Raw genomic sequence first — 23,234 nt, forward strand, 5'->3', positions numbered from 1 at the left:
GAGGGCAGAGGGGGCCAGAAGCCGCCCAAAAGGACACAAGGAGAGAGAGTGGAGGGAAGGACTGTGCTATCTTATTAGGGGGAGAGCAATTAGGAGAGTATAGCAAGATGTATGTAAATTTTTGTATGAGTGACTGACCTGATTTGTAAACTTTCACTTAAAGCACAATAAAAATAAACTAAAAAAAAAACTCTCAAAACGGGGAAACAGCAATGTCATTATATAAAAGAAGACAACATTAAAATAATAAAGAGGGACTAAGAAATGTAGTCATAGATCTTTCATATGGAGAAGACGACAAGGTGGTATAAAGAAATAAAAGTTAGGTTTAAACTTAGAAAAATAGGGGTAAATATTAAAGTAACCACAAAGGAGACTAACTATCCTACTCATCAAAATAAAATACAAGGAAAAAATAAGAGACTCAGCAGAAACAAAATCAACAACAACGAATAAGAGGAAAAGACAATATATAAACTGCTCAGCACAAAAAATTTAGTGGGAAAAAGAAACTGTCAATGACACACAAAAAAAATACATCAAAATGACTGCACTAAACTCATACCTATCCATAATTACGCTGAATGTTAATGGACTAAATACACTAATAAACAGAGAGTGGCAGAATTGATTTAAAAAACACGATCTGTCTATATGCTGCTTATAAGAGACACATCTCAGACTTAGAGACACAAAGGAACTAAAACTCAAAGGATGAAAAAAAATCTATCAAGCAAAAAACAATCAAAAAAGAGCAGGAGTGGCAATATTAACTTCTGACAAAACAGACATTAAAGTTAAATCCACCACAAAGGATAAGGAAGGGCACTAAACCCAAAAACCCACTGCCGTTGAGTCAATTCCGACTCATAGTGACCCTATAAGACAGACTGAACTGCCCCATAGAGTTTCCAAGGAGCGCCTGGCAGATTTGAACTGCTGACCTCTTGGTTAGCAGCTGTAGCACTTAACCACTACGCCACCAGGGTTTCCAGGAAGGACACTATATAATGATTAAAGGGAGAATATACCAGGAGGATATAACCATATTAAATATTTAAGCACTCAATGACAGGGCTGCAAGACACATAAAACTCTAACCGCATTGAAAAGTGAGATAGACAGCTCCATAATTATAGTAGAAGACTAACGCACCACTTTTGGTGAGGGAAAGGACATCCAGAAAGAAGCTCAGTAAAGACATGGAAGATCTAAATGCCACAATCAACCAACTCGACCTTACAGACATACACAGAACACTCCACCCAACAGTAGCCAAGGATACTTTCTTTTCTAGAGTACATGGAACATTCTCTAGAATAGACCACATATTAGGTCATAAAGTAAGCCTTAGCAGAATCCAAAACATCAAAATATTACAAAGCATCTTCTCTGACCATAAGGCCATAAAAGTAGAAATCAATAACAGAAAAAGCAGGGAAAAGAATTCAAACACTTGGAAACTGAACAATATCCTGCTCAAAAAAGACTGGGTCATAGAATACATCAAGGATGGAATAAAGAAATCCACAGACTCCAGTGAGAACGAAAACACTTCCTAACAGAAACTTTGGGACACAGCGAAAGCAGTGCTCAGAGGTCAATTTATATCAATAAATACACACATACGAAAAGAAAAAAGGGCCAAAATCAAAAAATTATCCCTACAACTTGAACAAATAGAAAGAGAGCAACGAAAGAAACCTTTAGGCACTAGAAGAAAAGAAATAATAAAAATTAGAGCTGAACTAAATGAAATAGAAAACAGAAAAACAATAATTGAAAGAGTTAACAAGACCAAAAGCTGTTTCTTCAAAAAAATTAACAAAATCGATAAACCACTGGCCAAACTGACAAAGAAAAACAGGAGAGGAAGCAAATAACCCGATTAAGAAATGAGATGGACGATATTACAACAGACCCAACTGAAATTAAAAGAATTTTATCAGATTACTATGAAAAACTGCACTCTAAAAAATCTGAAAACCTAGGAGAAATGGACAAATTCCTAGAAACACACTACCTACCAAAACTAACACAACACAAACAGAGGTAGAACAACTAAATACACCCATAACAAAAGAAGAGATTGAAAAGGTAATCAAAAAACTCCCAACAAAAAAAAAGCCCTGGCCCCGGGGGGCAGGTTTCACTGCAGAGTTCTAGCAAACTTTTTCAGAGAAGAGTTAACACCACTACTACTAAAGGTATTTCAGAGCATAGAAAAAGCGGAATACTCCCAAACTCATTCTATGAAGCCAGCATCTCCCTGATACCAAAACCAGGTAAAAATACCACAAAAAAACAAAATTACAGACCTACATCCCTTATGAACTTAGATGCAAAAATCCTCAACAAGATTCCAGCCAAGAGAATTCAACAACATATCAAAAAATAATTCACCATGACCAAGTGGGATTCAAACCAGGTATGCAGGGATGGTTCAACACTAGAAAAACAATTAATGTAATCCACCATATAAAAAAAAGAACTGCATGATTTTATCAATCAATGCAGAAAAGGCATTTGACAAAGTTCAACACCTGTTCATGATAAAAACTCTCAGCAAAATACGAATAGAAGGAAAATTCCTTAACATAATAAAAGGCATTTATACAAAGCTAACAGCCAACATCATCTTAAATGAAGAGAAACTGAAACCATTCGCCTTGAGATCGGGAACCAGACAAGGATGCCCTTTATCACTGCTCTTATTCAACATTGTGCTGGAGGTCCTAGCCAGAGCAATTAGGCTAGATAACAAAATAAAGGGCATCCAGATGACATGATCTTATACACAGAAAACCCTAAAGAATCCCCAAGGAAACTATTGAAACTAATAGAAGAGTTCAGCAGAGTATCACAATACAAGATAAACATACAAAAATCAGTTGGATTCCTCTACACCAACAAAAAGAACTTCAAAGAGGAAATCACCAAATCAATACCATCTACAGTAGACCCCAAGAAGATAAAATACTTAGGGATAAATCTTACCAGAGATGTAAAAGACGTATACATAGAAAACTGCAAGACACTACTGCAAAAAACCAAAAGAGACCTACATAAGTGAAAAAACATACCTTGCTCATGGATAGGAAGACTTAACATCGTAAAAATGCCTATTCTCCCAAAAGATACAATGCAATTCCGATGACATTTTTTAATGAGATGGAGAAACAAATCACCAACTTTATATGGAAGGGAAAGAGGCCCCAGATAAATAAAGCATTACTGAAAAAGAAGAACAAAGTGGGAAGCCTCACTCTACCTGATTTTAGAACCTATACCGCCACAGTAGTCAGAACTGCCTGGTACTGGTACAGCAACAGATAACATAGATCAATGGAACAGAACTAAGGTGGGCAAAGGGGCTCCCTGAAGACAGCACGGACCCCCTCTCCAAGCCCACAGCAGACATAAATCCATCCACATATGAGCAGCTGATATTTGACAAAGGCCCAAAGTCAGTTAAACGGGCGAAAAGACAGTCTTTTGAACAAATGGTGCTGGCATAACTGGATATCTATCTGCAAAAAAATGAAACAAGACCCATACCTCAGACCATGCACAAACACTGACTCAAAATGGATCAACAACCTAAATATAAAATCTAAAATGATAAAGTTCATGGAAGAAAAAATAGGGACAATGCTAGGAGCCCTAATACATGGTATAAACAGTATACAAAACATTACTAACAATGCAGAGGAGAAACTAGATAACTGGGACCTCCTAAAAGTCAAACACCTATGCTCATCCAAAAACTTCACCGAAAGAGTAAAAAAGATTACCTACAGACTGGGAAAAAGTATTTAGCTATGACATTTCTGATCAGTGTCTGATCTCTAAAATCTACGTGATACTGCAAAAACTCAATTACGAAAAGACAAATAACCCAATTAAAAAATGGGTAAAGAATACGAACAGACAGTTCACTAAAGAAGATATTCAGGTAGCTAACAGATACATGGAAACCCTGGTGGTGTAGTGGTTAAGTGCTACGGCTTTGAACCAAAGGGTTGGCAGTTTGAATCCGCCAGGCGCTCCTCGGAAACTCTATGGGGCAGTTCTCCTCTGTCCTATAGGGTCACTATGAGTCGGAATCGACTCAATGGCACTAGGTTTGGTTTTTTTCGGTTTAACAGACACGTGAGGAAATGCTCACGATCATTAGCCATTAGAGAAATGCAAATTAAGGCTACCATGAGATTCCATCTCACTCCAACAAGGCTGGCATTAATCCAAAACACAAAAAATAATAAATGTTGGAGTGATTGTGGAGAGATTGGAACACTTATACACTGCTGTTGCGAACGAAAATGGTACAACCATTTTGGAAATCGATTTGGCACTTCCTTAAAAAACTAGAAATAGAACTACCGTATGATCCAGCAATCCCATTCCTTGGAATACATCCTAGAGAAATAAGAGCCTTTGCAGGAACAGATATATGCACACCCATGTTCGCTGCAGCACTGTTTATAACAGCAAAAAGATGGAAAGAACCAAGGTGCCCATCAACTGATGAATGGATAAATATAGTATATTCACACAATGGGATATTACGAGTCGATAAAGAGCAATGATGAATCTGTGAAACATTTCATAACATGGAGGAGTCTGGAAGGCATTACACTGAGTGAAATTAGTCAGCTGCAAAAGGACAAATATTGTATAAGACCACTATATACGAACTCGAGAGACAGTTTAAACAAAGAGCATATTCTTTGATGGGTATGAAAGGGGGCAGAGAAGGAGGGAGAGAGAGGGGTTTTCACTAATTAAATAGTAGATAAGAACTATTTTAGGTGAAGGGAAAGACAACACACAATACAGGAGAGGTCAGCACAACTGGATTAACTAAACCAAAAGCAAAGAAGTCTCCTGAATAAACCGAACACTGCGAAGGCCAGCGTAGCACAGACAGGGGTTTGGGGACCATGGTTTCAGGGGACATCTAAGTCAATTGGCATAATAAAATCTATTAAGAAAACATTCTGCATCCCACTTTGGAGAGTGGTGTCTGGGGTCTTAAACATTAGCAAGCAGCCATCTAAGTTGCATCAATTGGTCTCAACCCACCTGAAACAACGGAGAATGAAGAACACCAAACACATAAGGTAATTATGAGCCCAAGAGGCAAAAAGGGCCACATAAAGCAGAGACTACATTAGCCTGAGACCAGAAGAACTAGATGGTGCCCGGCTTCAACCAATGACTGTCCTGACAGGGAACACAACAAAGAACCCCTGATGGAGCAGGACAGCAGTGGGATGCAGACCCCGAATTCTCATAAAAAGACCAGACTTAATGGTCTGACTGAGACTAGAGTGACTCCAGAGGTCATGGTCCCCAGACCTTCTGTCAGCCCAAAACAGGAGCCATTCTCAAAGCCAACTCTTCAGACAGGGATGAGAATGCACTATGGGATAGATGATGATACTGGTGAAGAATGAGCTTCTTGGATCAAGTAGACTCACGAGACTATGTTGGCATCTCCTGTCTGAAGCGGAGATGAGAGAGTAGGGGGGGTCAGAAGCTGGCCGAATAGACGTGAAAAGAGAGAGTGGAGGGAAGGAGTGTGCTGTCTCATTAGGCGGAGAGTGATTAGGAGTATATAGCAAGGTGTTTATAAGTTTTTGTATGAAAGTCGGTCTTGATTTGTAAACTGTCACTTAAAGCACAATAAAAATTAAAAAACAATAATTTCTTGTTCTCCCCAAAGCTTCAGGTATTTTAAAAAGACCTAAAATGACAGGCACTGTAAATGTAGGTCGGCAATTAAAGAAATAAATCATTAAGCTAAAAACTGAAGTGCCAACATAAGTACAATTTTCTAATTTGTTGACTGATGATATAATTTACAGCCGCTTTAATTATGCACAAACTGTGAATAAATGACATTCCTCTAGGGTAAAAGTTACACATATTAATGATTATCTATGTTTAAGTTCTTTACATGTTATGAAAAGTGTTTATTTCCAAAGAAGTTATAGGGGAGGGTCAGGAAGCCAAGGGAGAGGTGGACAAGGTGGAGGTGGGAATAGGAGATGGCTGGGTGAGCCACATGGAGACCTGGAATAGGTGGGTGGAAATACCTTGAGGCAGGAAGAACTGGACCATGAATCACTCATAATGAGGCCAGAGAACTTACTTGGGTAGGTGAAGACAAAACTTGAGGGGTCAGGCTTTGGCAGGAATTGGAAATCCTGCTAGATTCAGCAGCAATGCCAACTCAAATCTACCTTAGGCTATAATCCAAGCAGCTTAGCTTGGCATCTCACAGTGCTTAAGACTGAAAGCCAGCAACCACAGACTGGCGGCAATGATTATAAGAAGAAATGTCGGAACTATTCTCATATTTGCTATTTTCGTTAAGAACAATGGCCTCTGTGCTTGACCTGGCATCGGCAAGAAAAGCAGTAGAATGGAAAGACAGGGAGGTACTGGGGAAATCAACACCATCTGCAGCAAACTGAGGGAGAAGGGCCATGAAATGGGAATAGCTGGTGACTTGCTAGGAAGAAGAAAGGGCTGCATTAGAAGTTAGCCTGGGACGAAGAAGGTCCCTGGAGTCACACTGGCAAGAAGCTTGTGAGGTGATAACCACTACTAGAACCACAATTATCAAACCAGGAGAACAGGCAGACACTTGGAGTCAAACGTGGCTTTTACCAGGTATCTCAATTGTTATCCCCCTTCCTTGTCCTCAACTCTCTCTCCCAAGCAGATCTCACAATGAGTACTCACCCCATTGCCTCTAGGTTTGACTGTCATCCATTACCTGTATGAGCATCTTGCGCAGAAAAGGCATGACAAAGGCTGGGTTCATGCTACTGAGTCGGCCCACAGTGCAGATGGCCAGCTCCCGGATCTCAAACACCTGGTCGTTCAGCGCCACAAACAGGGCCTGCAAGTTCTCTGCCTGGGCCAGGTGTGCATCAAAGCGCTCATCCAGGGATGCCAAGACACAGTAGCGGATGTCAGGGTCTGCAAGAGCAATTGAGCCTTTGAACACTTCTTCACTCATCTCACCCCTCCAGTGCTTTACTAGATCCCACCTCCACTGCCATCAGCCCAGTGACAGAATTCCATATACCCTTTTCTCATCTAATCCTTGTCATTTTTCTCTCTACTTCTGGGAGCAAAGGTAATAGAACTAAAGACAGATCATCTTACACCAACAGGCTGAAGTAGCCAAGCCTGATGCCTTAGCAGAGAAAGAACATCAGCGTGTTGAGGCTGATGATCTCTGGAGAAGCCATGTAATAAAACTGGCTATTTCCAGCTGCCCCAAGCAACTAAACTTCCCTAGACCACTTCTGTCTCGAAAGCTTTACCAGGATCTGTTATCCCAACCACGAGCAGTTTGCTGAGCACATCTGCCACTACTTGCACCGCAGTCTGGCTAACCACATGAGCGTGGCCACTGATGAGGTGGATGGAGGGTGTGAGCAGCCGGGAGCAGGTGCGGGCAGCTTCCATGCGGATCTCCTTGTGCTCACTGTTCAGGAAATGATCCGCACAGTGGCGGACAAACTGGGTCAGAGAGTGGCCTGGATACAAATGCAGAAAGAAAACAATCAACATTGGTGCTTTGGAGCAGTAGGTCTGTAACTCACTAGCTGCATTTTCCATTTCGTGGCTAAGAATTCATTTTTCAACAGAATATCCATCGACAACATATTGACCCAGAACTCTTCTCTTAAAAGGGTAACAAATGGGCTTTGAATCAGCAGAAAGGCAAAAGGGGAGTGGTGAAAGAACAGGGACACAGAAAAAAGGTATCCTCCCCAAACCCTTTCTCTATACCCTTCAAAAAGTAAGTTATTTTGTTTTTGCTTGTTTGTTTGTTTATTATGACCTTACATTCTCAGAGGGTAAAACAATTATTGAACAAATTTACTCTGCTTTAGTTCCCAGATTTAGATGCCAAAAACACAGTCAGATGTAGGCTGGGTTTAAAATATAGCTAATTTCTATTGGTCAGAAATAAATTATCCTGGGTGTTAATCAATGTGAAGTGGAGTAACTGCAATAGGGAAACCACAGGAGGATACAAAGCTTTAGACAATGTGTTTAGGGTTTCCGAATTTGCTTCTCTCTTTTTAGTCTTGGCCAGTGCTACCCACATGATCTTAAATTTCAAAAAGGATCTATTTTTTTCTTCTGAAATATATCTCCTTAGGGTATTAATGTGGGTTTATTTGGGGCTTAGACTTCCAAACTGAACAGCACAGGGCATCACTCTTGGAAATCATACCTCCACAGAAATGGAAACACCCAAGAAGCCCCTTCTTAAAACTTTCAAACATTAAATCCCACCTCAGCTACATGGAACTGGGTAGGTGAGGGAGACCCATCTCTAAGGTTTCCATTTCTGAAACATTATTTCATTGGATCAATGCATACTTCTGAGCATTGTCTTCTCCAAAGCTCAGTATGGTATAAGGAAACAAAGAGTAGGGATATGGAGAGTCTAGGAAGAATGAGTTGCTATAGAATCAACTATCTGTCTTTAGGATGCCTGACAAGATCCAGGAATCCCAGTCACCCTCAATCCTTAATCAAGGTTCCCAGCATCACTCACTATCTTGGCAGAAGCCACTGTAATTTCTTACCTTCGAATTCAAAGCTGCCAAGAGTTCGAAGAGCAAGAGTGATGCTGCCCACATCACTGGCCTCAGGGAGGGTTGTGAGGCCAGGAGAGGCCAGCTGATGGGCCAGGCCCTTGGGCATGCCTGGGTGCCGAAGGGGTTTGTGCATGAGGACCAAGGACAGCATCTTCAGTAGCCCATCTTGGATGTCCTTCTTCAGCTGTGGGATCTGACGGCTCAGGTCATAGAGCACTGCAGTGAGAGCAGGGCTGAGGGGAAGGAAACCAGTCACTTGTGGGGCTGGGCACATGACGTTAAGTCTCTTCTTGACCAGCAAGGGGATAGGGCCCCATTTCCTGGTCTTTAAAGTAGAAAGAATACTACAAAGTAGAGTAAGTGTCCTAATTTCTCTTGGCCTGGCCTCAGATTTCAGGACAACCTATAAATTTCTGGTTTTTGTCACAGTATAGCTTGCTTAATATAATTTAGCACAATGCAGAAGATAATAATAGTTGCAAATGTTTACTAATTCCTATTTTTTTTTAATATGCAAGTTACTGTGCTAACAGTAGCTATTTCATGGACTCTCTCTCTCACTTAATCCTCACAACAACTCTAGCAATAGGAATTGCTATTACACTCACTTTTCAGATGAGAAAACTAAGACTCGGAGAAGTTCAGTAACTTAGCCAAGATCACATAGCTAGCTAGGGATGAAACTAGAATCTGAAACTAGCCTATGTTTAGTCGGAGCTATCCTGCCTATGAATTTAATGTGCAAAAGACCATGCCTCTCTCTTTTCATACAGTCTCAGGACTGGGGACCAAGCCTCATACTAACTGAGACAGGGAAAACTCATGTTTCTGACTCCCACCTCAGTCCCACTGCTAGCATAGGCTCCAGCAGCTCCTTGATATCCTGCTGGATGCCAGGCCCCATTGCCCGAGCTAGCATGCTGATACAGGTGAACACCGTGGCATCCACCTGCATTGCCTTCTGTCTCCTGCAGAGAAACAAAGAGTGGCTAGTTTAGACATAACGTTTTACCTCGAAAGTGCCTTGGGGTAAGGAGGGCAGCCTACCTAGGTGGGGCCACCAAAAGTGGGCAAGCAGGTTGTCTACTGCACAATTCTAGAGGGCACAGTCATCATATATTTCTGTATTTATATTGACAATCCAGCAGATGGCAGTACAGTGTCTTGAGGAAGGGGCCCCCTTACTTCCCAAATTCACCCAAAGGCACCATACGGGCTACTGTAGTGCTGGCCAGGGACCTATGTAGGAAGCGAACTCAACAATGTGCTCACCGGGACACAAAGTATAGCCCACAGCTATCTTATCACTTGCTCTTATTCAAAGGGAAATGAAAAGTTTTTCTCCCTGTGATGAGAATGCTGGGCTTTAGAATGGGCAGGGCTGATTAACTCAAGAGAGCAATTCTTGCTACTGAAACAGAGAAATAAAAAGACACAACTATAAGACTAAAGCCAATGAACAATGAGACCCTAGCTTTAGAAAAAGACATTCTGGCTTCTCCCTCTTACAGGTTGCTAAGGTTTTTCTCCACTTTTTTCGTTAGGACGTTTAAAAAGGTGAAAGGACTTATCCAACTTCAGTGATAAGGAAAAGATGACCGTTGGGTCCCCTCCATTCTAGTCCAAGATTCCTTTCTTTAGGTCACATATCAAAATAGGACCCTCGAAGGCCAGAGAAAGAGAATAAAACTAGGAGATTCCCAGCAAATAATACTGCGAACAGCACTGGCATCTAACATGTTCACAGGGTATTCAGCCTCCCAAAATACTGACATATGTCATTTCATTTGGAAACGGTTAGAACTCAGCTGATGAAAAGTTGTTTTTTATACGCCCTGCTGTATCTTGGAGGTTAATAATGCATAGAATGGGCTTAAGCTCCATGGAGACTGGGGTTGAGCATCCTTCATCTCTAGGCAAATGGGGTGGAAGGTGAAATCATAACAGAGATGCTTACTTATGGGCGAAGTCCTTAGGGGGCAAGGCTGCTCGGATGATGTCCAGCACACGAGGTAAATAGACCTTAAACTCAGACCTCACAGCCACAGAAAGTAACCCCAGGGCCTGGAAGGCTGCTGTACGTTCCTTTTCCTTTTTGACACAGCTTAGGACATGGTTCATGGTATCTTGGAGGTACTGGGTATCTGAGCACAGAAAAGACAAAATGTATGGCTCAAGGTCAGGGTTGGTCTATGTATCACAGGTCAGAGTTCCTACAAGGCCCTTAAATTTAAGAACAAATTAAGAGAGCCGATTGGACAGATGTTAAGAATTTAGAGGATGTAGTAGCCGAAGTCTTATGCTTGATAATTACTGCTCAGATACATCTTTTGGAAATATTGGAAATATAAGATTTTTCTCCTTTAATTAAAAAAAAGAAAAAGTGTCTCCAAAACAGTATCATCACATAATCGTTTCTATTAGTTTTATATTCTGAAGGAAAGATTACATGTGCTTGTTTAAGAAATACATGTTAAATCTTGTTTAAAAACAAATTATTATCTATTGTATTTTATTGAAGTTCAGAGTAATACTGAATACTGTTTGCAAAAGACATTCAGCTTAGGCCTGGAAATCACTTTGCTATTATTCTAGAGATTTTTTTTTTTTGTTATATTTAATAGAATGAGATTTAGTCTGTAATTTGGAAACCCACATGTGCATTTTCATTAAGTTTATACAAGCTATATGTGCATGGGTAGGTAATTCTTGGGCAACTGAGGTTAAAAGTGTTATTATTCCTCTATAGGCTGGGATTTCCTGATTCTTCCCTCTTTTCTTCTATTTCTTCTCTTCCACCAATGCTGGCCCCAAATCTGTGCACCAGTAGCACATATGCAACGGAGCAGGCAAGACCATACATGCACTAGAAAGTCAAGGGTGTTGAGGGCTACCAGAGCCACAATCTAGGAGAATGTGAACAGATTGCCCAACAGCACATATACATCACTGCGTTTACGGTGATGAGAAATGTCTTCTCCCAGAGCTCTTGTAGTCAAATGACAATGAAGTATGCTGGGGCTTGGATTAGGAGTGCTATGAAAAGAGACCAGAGTGATACAACCTTAACATGAGAGCCAATCAATAAGGAAAACTAGACATTTACACGTGGCTAAGGATTTTGGCAAGAAATAAGCTTTAACCAAGAGTATAATTTCCTTTCCTGTGTTGTGCATCCTAAGAGATTAAGAATCCGACCTTCTTAGCGATTCCAACCAGTCTTAGGTATTTTTTATATTCCCAAAGCCTACGTCATCAGGAAGTTCAAGCAATGACTTCCACACTGCAAGCTTTAAACAAGTGCACTTAACCCAATGAGGTGGTATGAGCTTACGGGAATTGCCTAGGCTGAATTTGTTACATATTTTATTATTTAATAAAACAACAAAAATCCACATCCAAAGAATACACCTAGGGTCCCTCTGAGCTTTTGTGTCTTGCTGCTAGGCAGCCTTTTGAGCTTACTGAGATAACTCAACATGCCAGACTGTGATCAGATTTCGCCTAGTTATTAGTTTCTTTTGAACAACAGACTTTCAGCCAGGATCATTTAAAGGTCTACTGAATAGGGGCATGCCTGGTCATTAAAAAGGAGGAAAACTGCTGTGTATCAGGCAGGAAGAAGGAAAAATTGAAAAAATATGGGTGATCTTCATTATATCATTTCTCCCTGGTTCAATAATTTTATGTGGCTAATTGTCTCGTCCTTACCCAACACGTTCTACTTTGTACACACAGCATATTTCACACTTCACCAGCTATATTTATCCTCTTATTTTGTCTGGGCTGTGTGGCGTGAAATGAGTCTGTGTGCTAAGAAATGGCGGTTCCTGAGGATCAGGCTGGCCTCTCGCTTGTGTTCCTGGCTCTCATTTGGAATTAAATGCTTCCAAAGCACAGGACTTGTGCCCCAGAGCGAAGGACAAAGAGGTGTGTTCAACACAGGAGCTCCGCACTCGGCGAGTATGGAGATAAGACAAAGGCATCAAGTAAGAACAAGCAACTACAGTACTGTTGTAATTTTTAATTTGACCCTATTTCCAAAATGGATTTGAAGTACTAAAGGAGACAGTAATAGCATAATAACGGTTTCCATCTACTGGGGCTTACTCTGTGCCAGGCCGTACAGCAGGTGCTCAGGCAGTCTTTCGAGCAGTTACCTTGTGAGGCAGGGATTATTAATCTAATTTTACAAGTGAGGAAGTGGAGCTCAGGAAGGGAAAATATCCTGTTCAAAACCCCATAGTTATAGACACAGGATTCAACCCAAGTCTGACGCCAAAGCCTTTCCACAGCTGAGGGTGATAAAGGAAAAGGAAAAAAACATTTCCAGCGGAATAATCCAAGCAGGCCTCAGGGAGAAGCCAGTACCTGCATTGGGCCAGTTCCAGGAGCCAGGAATTCACATTGCCCACTGAGGACAGGGCAGGAATCTACCACAATCTACCACCAATGGATCCTGCCTCTGCAACATCTAGTCCTTTCTATCAGTGAGTGCTCACTGGCTCAGTTACACTTCAGAGGCAAAAGCAGGACAGGCATCAGATCCTCTCTGTCCTATAGAGGCTGTTGCACAGTCTCTAAACTGTCCTTCCTTTGGACTCTTTTCAGTCCTGTTGAAAAGACTGTTGGCCCTAGAACTGCCTGTCTACCTATACATTCTGAATGCTCTCTCAGAGATCAGTAGAAAAACCTGAACTAGACACCACCGGAATTGGACATGAAGCAAAAAAAAATCAGAGAATAGTCCCTTAATTGGTGTGGCTTCAGATGAGAAGCAGACATAATTTTCTGAAACACTTCTTCCCTGTTTAAGTGTAAACTTAAATGGATCATGATGTCTTCCATAGACATCCTCACCTGTGAAGGCAGAAGGTCGGAATGCAGCTAAGCGGGGCAGCAAATTAAGGATTGTCATTTGGATCAGCGAGTTCTTGCTATTCCTGCATTTCAGCACCCACTGGCACACCTGAGAGAGGAAGGATAAAGGGTTGGCAGAGGAAAGCCAGGTGTGAAGCTTGCGAGGAGAGGGAGAAGGCCTCTGCCACTTACCTGATCAAACTTCTCTTCCATCAAGTCTCTGCAACACCGGCTTTCCACTAGAGTGGATTTAGCTGGGCTAGGGGAAGTCCCAAATCCCATGAGGCCTTGGTGAGAGCTGTACCCCAGCAGCCCCACCAAGGCGTTTGACTGCTGGGGCTGTACAGCCTGGAAACTGGTAAAGGGGGTGATGTGCCGAGGTTTCGTCCCGAAGCCCATGAGATCTTTGCAGTACTTGTCATGTACCAGCTGCTGCTGTGTGATTTCTTCCATTTCTTCTCTTAGACGCTATAGACACGGGGATAAAAAATCACCTTTACTTATGAGTGGCGATCACCTGGGCTCTATGAAGTCTACAGAGCAATGAATTTGCCCGATCCTAAAATGTAACTACTTCCAAAGTGGAGGGTGGTCACTCTTCATCTCCAGGTTTATAATTTCCCCCGGAACCTTGCAGGGTGCCTGGTTTTTGTTCTCATTTAGGTAGAAGAGCACCACCTACTGAACAACGAAGAAACGGCAGGAGGCTGGTTGCCAAGGGCTCCTACCTCCAAGGACTCTGCTAGGTTTAAGAAGACTTACAAGTTGCTATGAGTAGAGGGTACCTAAGATCTGAGAAATAAAGCTTCTTGCAGAGGGGAGGGGCAGCCCCACGCCAGCACCCTATTAAGGATATTCTGGCCTCTTTCTTCTTCCTGGAAACCTGGGTAGAAACAACTTAGGCAAATTTTCTCAGAATTCCAGGATTCACTTTTTTTTTTTTTTAAGGAATAAACTGACTGGCTGAGAACTCAAATCAATTCCCTCTTTCATGGACTACATGATAATTCACCCTCCAAGAGTGTAAACTGAGATGAGTATAAAACAACTTTCCAAACTTCCAAGCTTCCCTCAACACAGATATTTTCATTTTTTGGAAACTCTTGTCCACTACTCTTGTCAAGGTCACCAATGACTTCTATGCTGCTAATCCCAATGGTCAACTCCGGGTCCTTATCTCTTCTGACTTATCCACAGCATTTAACCCACTCGCTAGCTATTTCCTCCTCCTTGAAACACTTTCTTCACTTGGCATTTTGGACCTGGAATCCTCCTGGCCCTCCTCCTCCCTCCCTGGCTGCTTCCTCTCAGTCTCCTTTGGTTCCTTTCTGTCTCCTGACCTCGCCCTCAGGCCCCATCTCTCCTCTGTTCCCTTGTGGTTCTCACCCAGTCTCATGACCTGAAATAATGCCTATGGGCTGCCAACTCCAAATCTGAATCTCTGTCCCAGATCTCTTCCCCAGACCGACTCAATATCCCCACTCAGATGCCTAATAGGCTTCTCAAACCTATCGTGTTCAAAATCAAACTCCTGACCTTCTCCCCCAAGCCTGCTCCTCCCATCTCAGTAAAAGGCAACTCCATTCTTCCAGTTGCTCAGGCCAAATACCTTGACTCTTCTGTCTCTCCCACCCACCTCCAATCTATGAGCAAATCCCAACTTCAAAATCCAATCACTTATTAGCTCTCCATAGCTCCCACTATGGCCTGAACTGCAAAAATCCCCTAGTAGGATTGTTGCAATTCCCTCCTAACTGGGCTCCTGGCTGCAAGCCTTGCCCCTCCTACAGTCCATTCTCAACACAGCAGTCAGAGTGATCCTTTTGGAATATGAGTCAAATGTCACTCCATTGCTCAAAACCCGCTAATAGCTTCCTGCACAGAGTCCATTCAATGGTCTCCAAGGCCCTTTGTCATGTGCTCCCTCCCCACCCCAGATGTTCCTCTGACCCCATCTCCTACCGCCTCTATCCTCCCCACTCTGCTCAGCCACACTGGTGTTCTTGCTGCTCCTCAAATACACCAGCATATTCTCACCTCAGGGCCTTTGCACTTGCTGGGCCATTTGCCTCAAATGCTCTTCCTCAGATACTTGCATGGCTTTTTTCCTACTTCCTTCATGACTGTGCTCAAATGTCACCTTCTCAGTAAGGCTGTCCCTGTCACCCTATTTTAAAATGCAATCCTCAATCCATGCTAGCATTCCCAATTTCCCTTCCCTGCCCCACTTTTCTCCAGAGCACTGTCACCAGGTGACATGCTATATATGTTTACTTACCTGTGTATTGTCTATCACCCCACTGCTAGAATATAATCTCTGTTTTGCTCACTGCTGCATTATTCTAGCTCTTAGGACACAGTATGGCTGGCACATAGTAGGTGCTCAATTAGTATTTACTGAATGAATAAATTATGAAATGATGATACTTTACATTTGGATAGTTCTTACAAAGCACCTTTACGAGTATTATTTCATTTAAATCTAACAACTACCCTATGAGTTAGGTGACACTGACCTGTTTTCTGGGAGGAAACAAAGATCCCAGAGCTGCCTGAGCTATAGTGGAAAGCACCATGTTAAACTCAGATCGGGAAATCTCTGAGCGCTACCATTTATGGGACACCTACCATGTATGAAGAAACCCCGGTGGCGGAGTGGTTATAGTGCTACAGCTGCTAACCAAAGGGTCTGCAGTTCGAATCCACCAGGTGCTCCTTGGAAACTCTACGGGGCAGTTCTACTCTGTCCTATAGGGTCGCTATGAGTACGAACTGACTCGACGGCACTGGGTTTGGTTTTGTTTTTTTACCATGTATGAGGCACTGTGCTGGGTGCTCCATGTATATTTAGAAACCTCACAAGAGTCCTATGAGGTGGGTAAAATCCCCCTGCTAAAAGTGAGGAAAATGGGACTAAAGCGGGTAAAGTAATATGCCGAAGTCCAAGAGTAAACAGAGGAGTGGGGACACAGGAGACAGGGGAGCAGGGATTCAGAAGCCAGACTCCTCTGCTTCTGCTCCTGCATAGGGCCCGGTACTCCACCTCTAGGGCACAGCCTTTACAGAACAATCATTGTGTCTATTTAAGCAAGAAACATGGAGTGGAATCTCACACCAACCAGCTCCCCAAGTGAAGACTCACAGATGGAGCTCTACTCCCAAATACATCCTGAAGCCAACTACTTCTCAGAATCTGCACTGCCCCTCCCAGTCAAAGGCCGCACCATGGCTGGTCCAGACTACTGTAATAGCTTCCCGTGGCTGCTGTGAGAATGCGACCTCCAACTACAAGGAGCATGAATGACCAAAGGCTCCAGGGGCCACCCTCTGAAATCTATCGCCATATGGGTGCCAAAGCCAGACTTTCCACAGGAAATAGGCAGTGACAGAACACACCAGGGATACTAAGGCAAGCCTGCTCTGGGGAAACACGTGACTTCTCTGAAGGCCAACTTTGGATTGAGGTCCACAATGGCTTTGCAGGTGATCTAGGTTGCTTCCATCCAGCTTTCCTTCCCTCTATTGTTCACTCAAGGTCAGACAGTACACTGTGTTCTAATGGTTCTCCCAGCCTGCCAACTCTTGCCCTTGTGAATTCCCCTCTGACACAGCTTCTCACCTTTCCCTCCAAGCAAATGATTTGTACCAGCTTGTGGGGACCAGCTCCCTCCCCATCTTCTCTCACAGGCTATTCCCTTATTAAAATCCTTGCACTTTTAAACCCATCTTTGCATCTGCTTCTTGGGCTAACACACTCCCTAACTGGTCTCCCTGCTTTTATTCCTACCTCTCCAAAAGCTTTTACCCATAAGCAGCCAGTGATGGTTAAAAACGCAAGACATCACATCATCGCCCTGTGTACAAATCTCCAATGTTTCCCCCACATTAGGATAAAGCTAGTGTTTACCGTGAACTACGAGATCTATTAATTTAGCCCTACCCTCCTTTTTTCCCTCCCTGACTCTGCCTCCCTCACTGTGCACCAGCCACATTTCCCTTCCTCCTGTTTCTTGAACTTGTCAAACTCTCTCCCACCTCAAAGCCTCTACCTGGAAGACAATACCCAGCCCTCTGCAGGCTGGCTCCTTTATGTCATGTGGGTCTCAGCTCAAATGGCACCACCTCAGGCAGGGTCTTTCCTGACCGCCCAGTTACCCCATCCCAGTTACCTTCTATCCCCCTGCCTATTTTATTTTCTCCATAAAAGTTGTTGCAATCTGAAATTATCTTGTTTACTTATTTATTGTCTATTCCCTCTACAAAGTGTCAGCTCTATGAGGGCAAGGCTCGCCTTGTCTTGCTGACTGTTGCATCCTAACAAACGCCTGGCACACAGGACGGCACGTGACTGTCTCCAGCAGTAGAAGTCTCAGCCCTCCTCTGACAGCTCACCTCTCCCTCCATGCTGCTGATGCGGACCAACTCGTTGAGAATCAGCAAGGCTCCATGGATGCGGTCATCCCGATTCATGCCCTTCTCCTTGGCCAAGGTCTCATCAAACCCTTTTTCTGCTTCTTCAAATGTGTGCTACGTAGAGATATGAGAAAGCCTTAATTAGTTAATTACCCAGAATCCAAAGTCAGAGAGAACACAGGCTCATGCCATTCATCACAGTTCTGAGGAGTTACTGTATCTGCTTAGTGCATGGGGTCATCTAAGCCTTTACCTTCTCCTAGTGTACTGGCTGCTTCCCTTTGCCAGCATCATCAATACTAATTTATCACGTTCCCTTGCTCAATTATGGAATCCCTGGGTAGTTCAAACAGTTAAGCACTTTACCACTAGCTGAGAAGTTGGTGGTTCGAACCCACCCAGAAGAGCCTCGGAAAACAGGCCTGACAATCTGCTTCTGAGAGGTCACAGCCTTGAAAACCCTATGGAGCAATTCTATTCTACACACGTCGTGTCGTCATTAGTCGGAATGGACTCAACGCCAGCTAACAACAACTTTCTCAATTAAATTAGCATCAACTCTCACGGCAACCCCGTGAGGTAGATACTATTATCATCCCTATTTCATAGATTAAAAACAAACAAACAAAAAAACGGAGGCTCAAATAAATTAAGCAACTTGTCCTAGGTCACACAGCAAAGCCAAGTCTGGAACTCAGGGCTCCCAATCCCATGTTCAGGAGTCTTTTTGTAACACAGGGCTCATCAGTAAGTTTCCCTGGCAGCAACAATCAACATAGGACTCATACCAGAGAACAGGGAACTGGTACTTTCTTACGTTATTATCGACCATATTTCACGAGACACCCATTTTTCCATATCTTAACATCTCTGAAAAGAGAGATGTCTTATAAATGTTAATAAGAAAGCACTGAGTCACAATTTAATTGGCACCGTATTTTTATTCTTAGTGATACGTAAAATAATGGTGCAGATTATAGTAAGTATTGATGCATACTGAGCATAAAAAAATCATCTGAGACCAAAGCATATGTTATTATATGTGCTCTGTGGCAAGGGAGCTATTCTGGCCGTTTACGTCAAGTAATAATCTATGTGAATGTGCTCTGCTGGTGGCTGGAACGGGACCCTCTCCTCACCCTGTACCACTGAGGCTTCTGCATCTCCTTCGGCTCACGCTGGGTGGTGAGAATTAGACAGGCGCGGAGGGCAGCTACAGCTCCCTCCCGGATGGCCTGCTTGGGGTCCCACACGGCCACAAATATGTTGTCAAAGAAGGGTTGCACTTGCTGAAAGAAGAAGGTGGGGACGCTGATGGCCAGCTCACGGAGCACCAGAACCTGGGAGAAAAAGGCAGAATAAGAACTCTAATCCATAGCAGACACTATCTTAGGATTATAGCCTGTAGTCACCCTAGTGACTATACACATTAGGAAAGACGATTTGCCTACTTTCCTAAGGTTAGACCTTATCTTCTAGCTAGGAGAAATTCTGGGGACAGAGGAAGGAAAAGAAAATTGACCAAACATCTCAGCATTCACCATCCTAGGTTATTTACAAACACAGGATGCTTATAATGTTAGAACATAAGCTCTGGAAGGCAAGCCATTTTTATGTTTTGTGTTACGATTATACTGAAAGCAAGGAGACATGGTGGTACAGTGGTTAAGTGTTTTGCTGCTAAATGAAAGGTTGGCAGTTGGACCTCACCAGCTGTTCAGCGGGAGAAAGACATGGCAGTGGGCTTCCATAAAGATTACAGCCTTGGAAACCCTATGGGGCAGTTCTACTCTGTTCTATATGGTCGCTATGAGTTAGAATCAACTTGATGGTAGTGGGTTTGGGTTTTTTGGATACTGACAGCCTAGAACTGTGCCTGAAATACTGTAAATGTTCAATAAATATTTGTTGAGTGAATGAACACTCCTGTCTAGTGTTTAATCCTATTATTATTTTACTGACACCAAGGAAGAAACTGAAAGTTGGAATGGTTGCTCCAGTGACAAAGTTGTTAAGTAGCAAAGCAAGACCTGAACCAAGGTCCAAGTGTGTGTCCTTCCCCCAGCACCACGCTCCTTCCTCGTAATGCTGCTCCTAAAGAGGGACCTGACTGGGGAAGACCCAACTGATACACACTCATTCCCAAGCTCTTCCTCTCAAGCACAGAGTCTGCCCCATCTCATAGCTGGAACCCCAACCCAACAAAGCAGGTTTTTTCAGGATAAGCCTCAAAAAGCAGCAAGAATGTGCCACTGCAAGATGAAGAGGCCAACGCTCCCCCAAATGCTCAATGACCAATAGGGAAAAGGAAAGATTTGGCAAGGTACCAACTGATCAATAATGTGTAAAAATACACAGGAAAAGGCTGAGAGAAGGCAGGCCAACTCTCGAATAGCAGGCAGGGAAGGTACCCACTTCCCCTGGACTTCTCTTACCCCACTACTTCCATATTCCCATGATATGTCCAAGAGAGGCCTTAATAAAGATATGAAAGGCATCATAAAGACAGCACAGCCATCTGGGGCTTTGTAAGCTTTTTGGCTTATGGCTTCTTCTCTTCCCTGTGACTGATTGGTGCTTTCTTCTTGGGAGGTCATTGTGATTCCAGAAAATTAAGTTCAGGATAAGCCTTATGCGTAGGGCTGTCTTTTAAAGTGACAATAAAGAAGAGAACTTTAAGTTTCCTTTTCAGGTACTGAGTTCAAAGGCTGAAAGATAAGAATTCAGGACAGAATCTAAGTCTGCTAAGAAACACAGCACCTTTCCTAGAGTGTTCCCACTTATTCTTTGCCCTTCAGGGACCTCAGCATATTGCAGGAGGGGCCACGACACACCGCCATCGTTCCCCAAGCCTGCCTGTGCTCCTCCCTCCCAGGTACTCACAGCTGCATGTCTCCGGCCCTCATTGCGGTCAGCACCCAGCCATTCCAGGGCTCGCTTAACCTCAAACTCCACATACTCAGCGGTGAAAGTGTCCCCTGCCATGGCTAGGCGACCAATGGCCTTGGATGCCATTTCCATGACAACTGGGTCATTGGAGGGGAGGAGGTTCCGAAGATAGTTAGCAAATCTGCCGATTCGGGTGGCATTCCCTCCTTCCACTCCTATGAGGCTGGCTGGAAAAGAAAGGAGGCAAAGGTGAGGATGGGGCACATGCTGTCCAGGAAAGCTCCCTGCCTTGGGATGAAAGGTGGTGCGTGACCCTGTCATTTCACTTGGAGTACAGATTTCAATACTAGAATAAAAGATGGGTAAGGATACAAGCAGCTTTCATTTTAACCAAAAGATTTGGTATTTGTGCTGTAGCTACATACATAAAGCAAAATGACCTCATTTTAGTATCATATAATTTATTTTCCCAGGCAGAAATGGAATTCAAACTGGGACTGGATAATAACTCACAGAATAGACCATCAGTCCTTGGGAGCTGAAAATTACCTGCCTTTTATTAACTGTACCCCGACTCAATTCCTCCATTCGTGAGCCCTGTTCTGCCAAACCCTGTCAAATACAGAAACCAGAACCTGCAAGAAGTAACACAGAGTAGTGGAAAGAAAGCAGGCATTTAGTCCCAGCTCTAGCAAACTGTGTGGCCCTAGAAAAGTCACTTTACGGTGCTGAGACTCAGCTTCCATATCTGAAAATACCTGCTTTGCCTATATCCCAGGTCTGTTGCTAAAATTAATGTATGTATAAGTTCACTGAAAGCCACAAACTCATTAAACAAATACAAAGATTCTATTAAGTGGCAGACATAGGATGCGGTGGACACAAAGATGAACAGATGTTTATTCATAGTTATTACTGTTACCAGAGATTCTGTCCTCACCTATGGCCAAGATGCCACCTTTCCTCTCATTGGCATCGGAACTGGAGACCAATTCAAAAATGTGATGGTTCAGCTGATCATAGAAGCGGGTAGACTCCTCTTGACTCATCTGCAAAATAAGATATGCTCAGAACAATTTCTAATGTCTCCCTGGTGGGAGTAGGGGTGGGGATTCCAAAGATTAGGACCCAAGCCATAGATAGCAGGTACAGTTCAAACCACAGACAAAACTCCTGCTTATTTCTATTGCAAAGCAACTGAACTCACAATTCTTCTGTTCATTTAACAAATGTGTACTGAGTGTCTACCCCACAGCAGGCAATGTCCTGTCCTTGGTTTTAGCAAGTACCAGGGGTGCAAGGATGAACAAGACATTGTCCTTGACCTATGTTTGCGCTCTATTTGGAAAGCCCCAAGCGATCAACTTTCTAAACACTGTAATCACATGGAAAGAATTGAGGATCCAGTATGTGATGGGAAAAAGAAAAAATTAAGAAGCAGATTCTACCCTGACCCCTAAAATGTCAACACAAACACAAGAAATGCTACAGAAATGTGAAACTGCTACAAAGGAACCTACACCTTCTATGGACATTAGCAGTTGGGTGCCTTTCTGAAACAAAATGGCTATATTTTCCAAATCCTCACTTAGCTGTCAAAAGGAATCTAAAACATAACAGAAATACTAGGAAAAACTGCACTCTAACAAATTTGAGAACCTAGAGGAAACGGACAAATTTCTAGATATACTACCTTCCTAAACTAACACAAACTGAATAGACCCATAGCAAGGAAAGAGATTGAAGAGGTAATTAAAAAAAAAACAAAAACTCCCAGCTTAAAAAAAAAAGCCCTGGCTCAGGCAGCTTCACTGGAAAATTCTACCATTCAGTGAAGAGTTCATACCAGTACTACTCAAACTACTTCAGAGCATAGAAAAGGAAGGAATACTCCCAAATTCATCCTATGAAGCCAGCATAACTCTGATACCAAAGCCAGGCAAAGACTCCACAAAAAAGAAAATTACAGACCAATATCTCTCATGAATATAGATGCAAAAATTCTCAACAAAATTCTAGCAAACAGAATTCAACAACACATAAAAATAAAAAATACACCATAACCAAGTGAAATTCATACCAGGTATGCAAGGATGGTTCATCATTAGAAAGCCCATCGACATAATCCACCACATAAACAGAATGAAAAAAAGAATCACATGATCATCTCAATCAATGAAGAAAAGGCATCTGATAAAGTCCAACACCCATCACTAATAAAAGCTCTCAAAAAAATAGGAATAGAAGGGAAATTCCTCAACATAACAAAGGGCATCTATACAAAACCAACAGCCAACATCATTCTCAATGGAGAGAGGCTGAAAGTATTCCCTCTGAGGACGGGAATAAGACAAGGATGCTTTTTATTACCACTCCTATGACTCAACGGCACTGGGTAACTGGGTTATTTAACATTGTGCTGGAAGTCCTACCTAA

General features: G+C 42.8%; 1 protein-coding gene across 7 annotated transcripts in view; it reads right to left on the reverse strand.

Moving 5' to 3' along the window:
- The window catches only part of MTOR (mechanistic target of rapamycin kinase), a 145,079-nt gene that overhangs the window by 116,236 nt on the left and 5,609 nt on the right, over positions 1-23,234 (reverse strand). For all 7 annotated transcript variants that reach the window (XM_049877917.1, XM_049877915.1, XM_049877914.1 and 4 more), the window contains exons 3-13: positions 21,739-21,847; positions 20,793-21,025; positions 19,049-19,249; positions 17,889-18,023; positions 13,689-13,964; positions 13,497-13,605; positions 10,594-10,780; positions 9,476-9,604; positions 8,625-8,869; positions 7,344-7,559; positions 6,788-6,993 (exon numbers count right to left, since the gene is read on the reverse strand). In XM_049877917.1, the coding sequence (XP_049733874.1) occupies positions 6,788-6,993; positions 7,344-7,559; positions 8,625-8,869; positions 9,476-9,604; positions 10,594-10,780; positions 13,497-13,605; positions 13,689-13,964; positions 17,889-18,023; positions 19,049-19,249; positions 20,793-21,025; positions 21,739-21,847 (2,046 nt within the window). The remainder of the gene's footprint in view (positions 1-6,787; positions 6,994-7,343; positions 7,560-8,624; positions 8,870-9,475; positions 9,605-10,593; positions 10,781-13,496; positions 13,606-13,688; positions 13,965-17,888; positions 18,024-19,048; positions 19,250-20,792; positions 21,026-21,738; positions 21,848-23,234) is intronic.

The sequence above is a fragment of the Elephas maximus genome, chromosome 3 (genome assembly GCF_024166365.1).
Source record: "Elephas maximus indicus isolate mEleMax1 chromosome 3, mEleMax1 primary haplotype, whole genome shotgun sequence".
Taxonomy (NCBI): Eukaryota; Metazoa; Chordata; class Mammalia; order Proboscidea; family Elephantidae; genus Elephas; species Elephas maximus.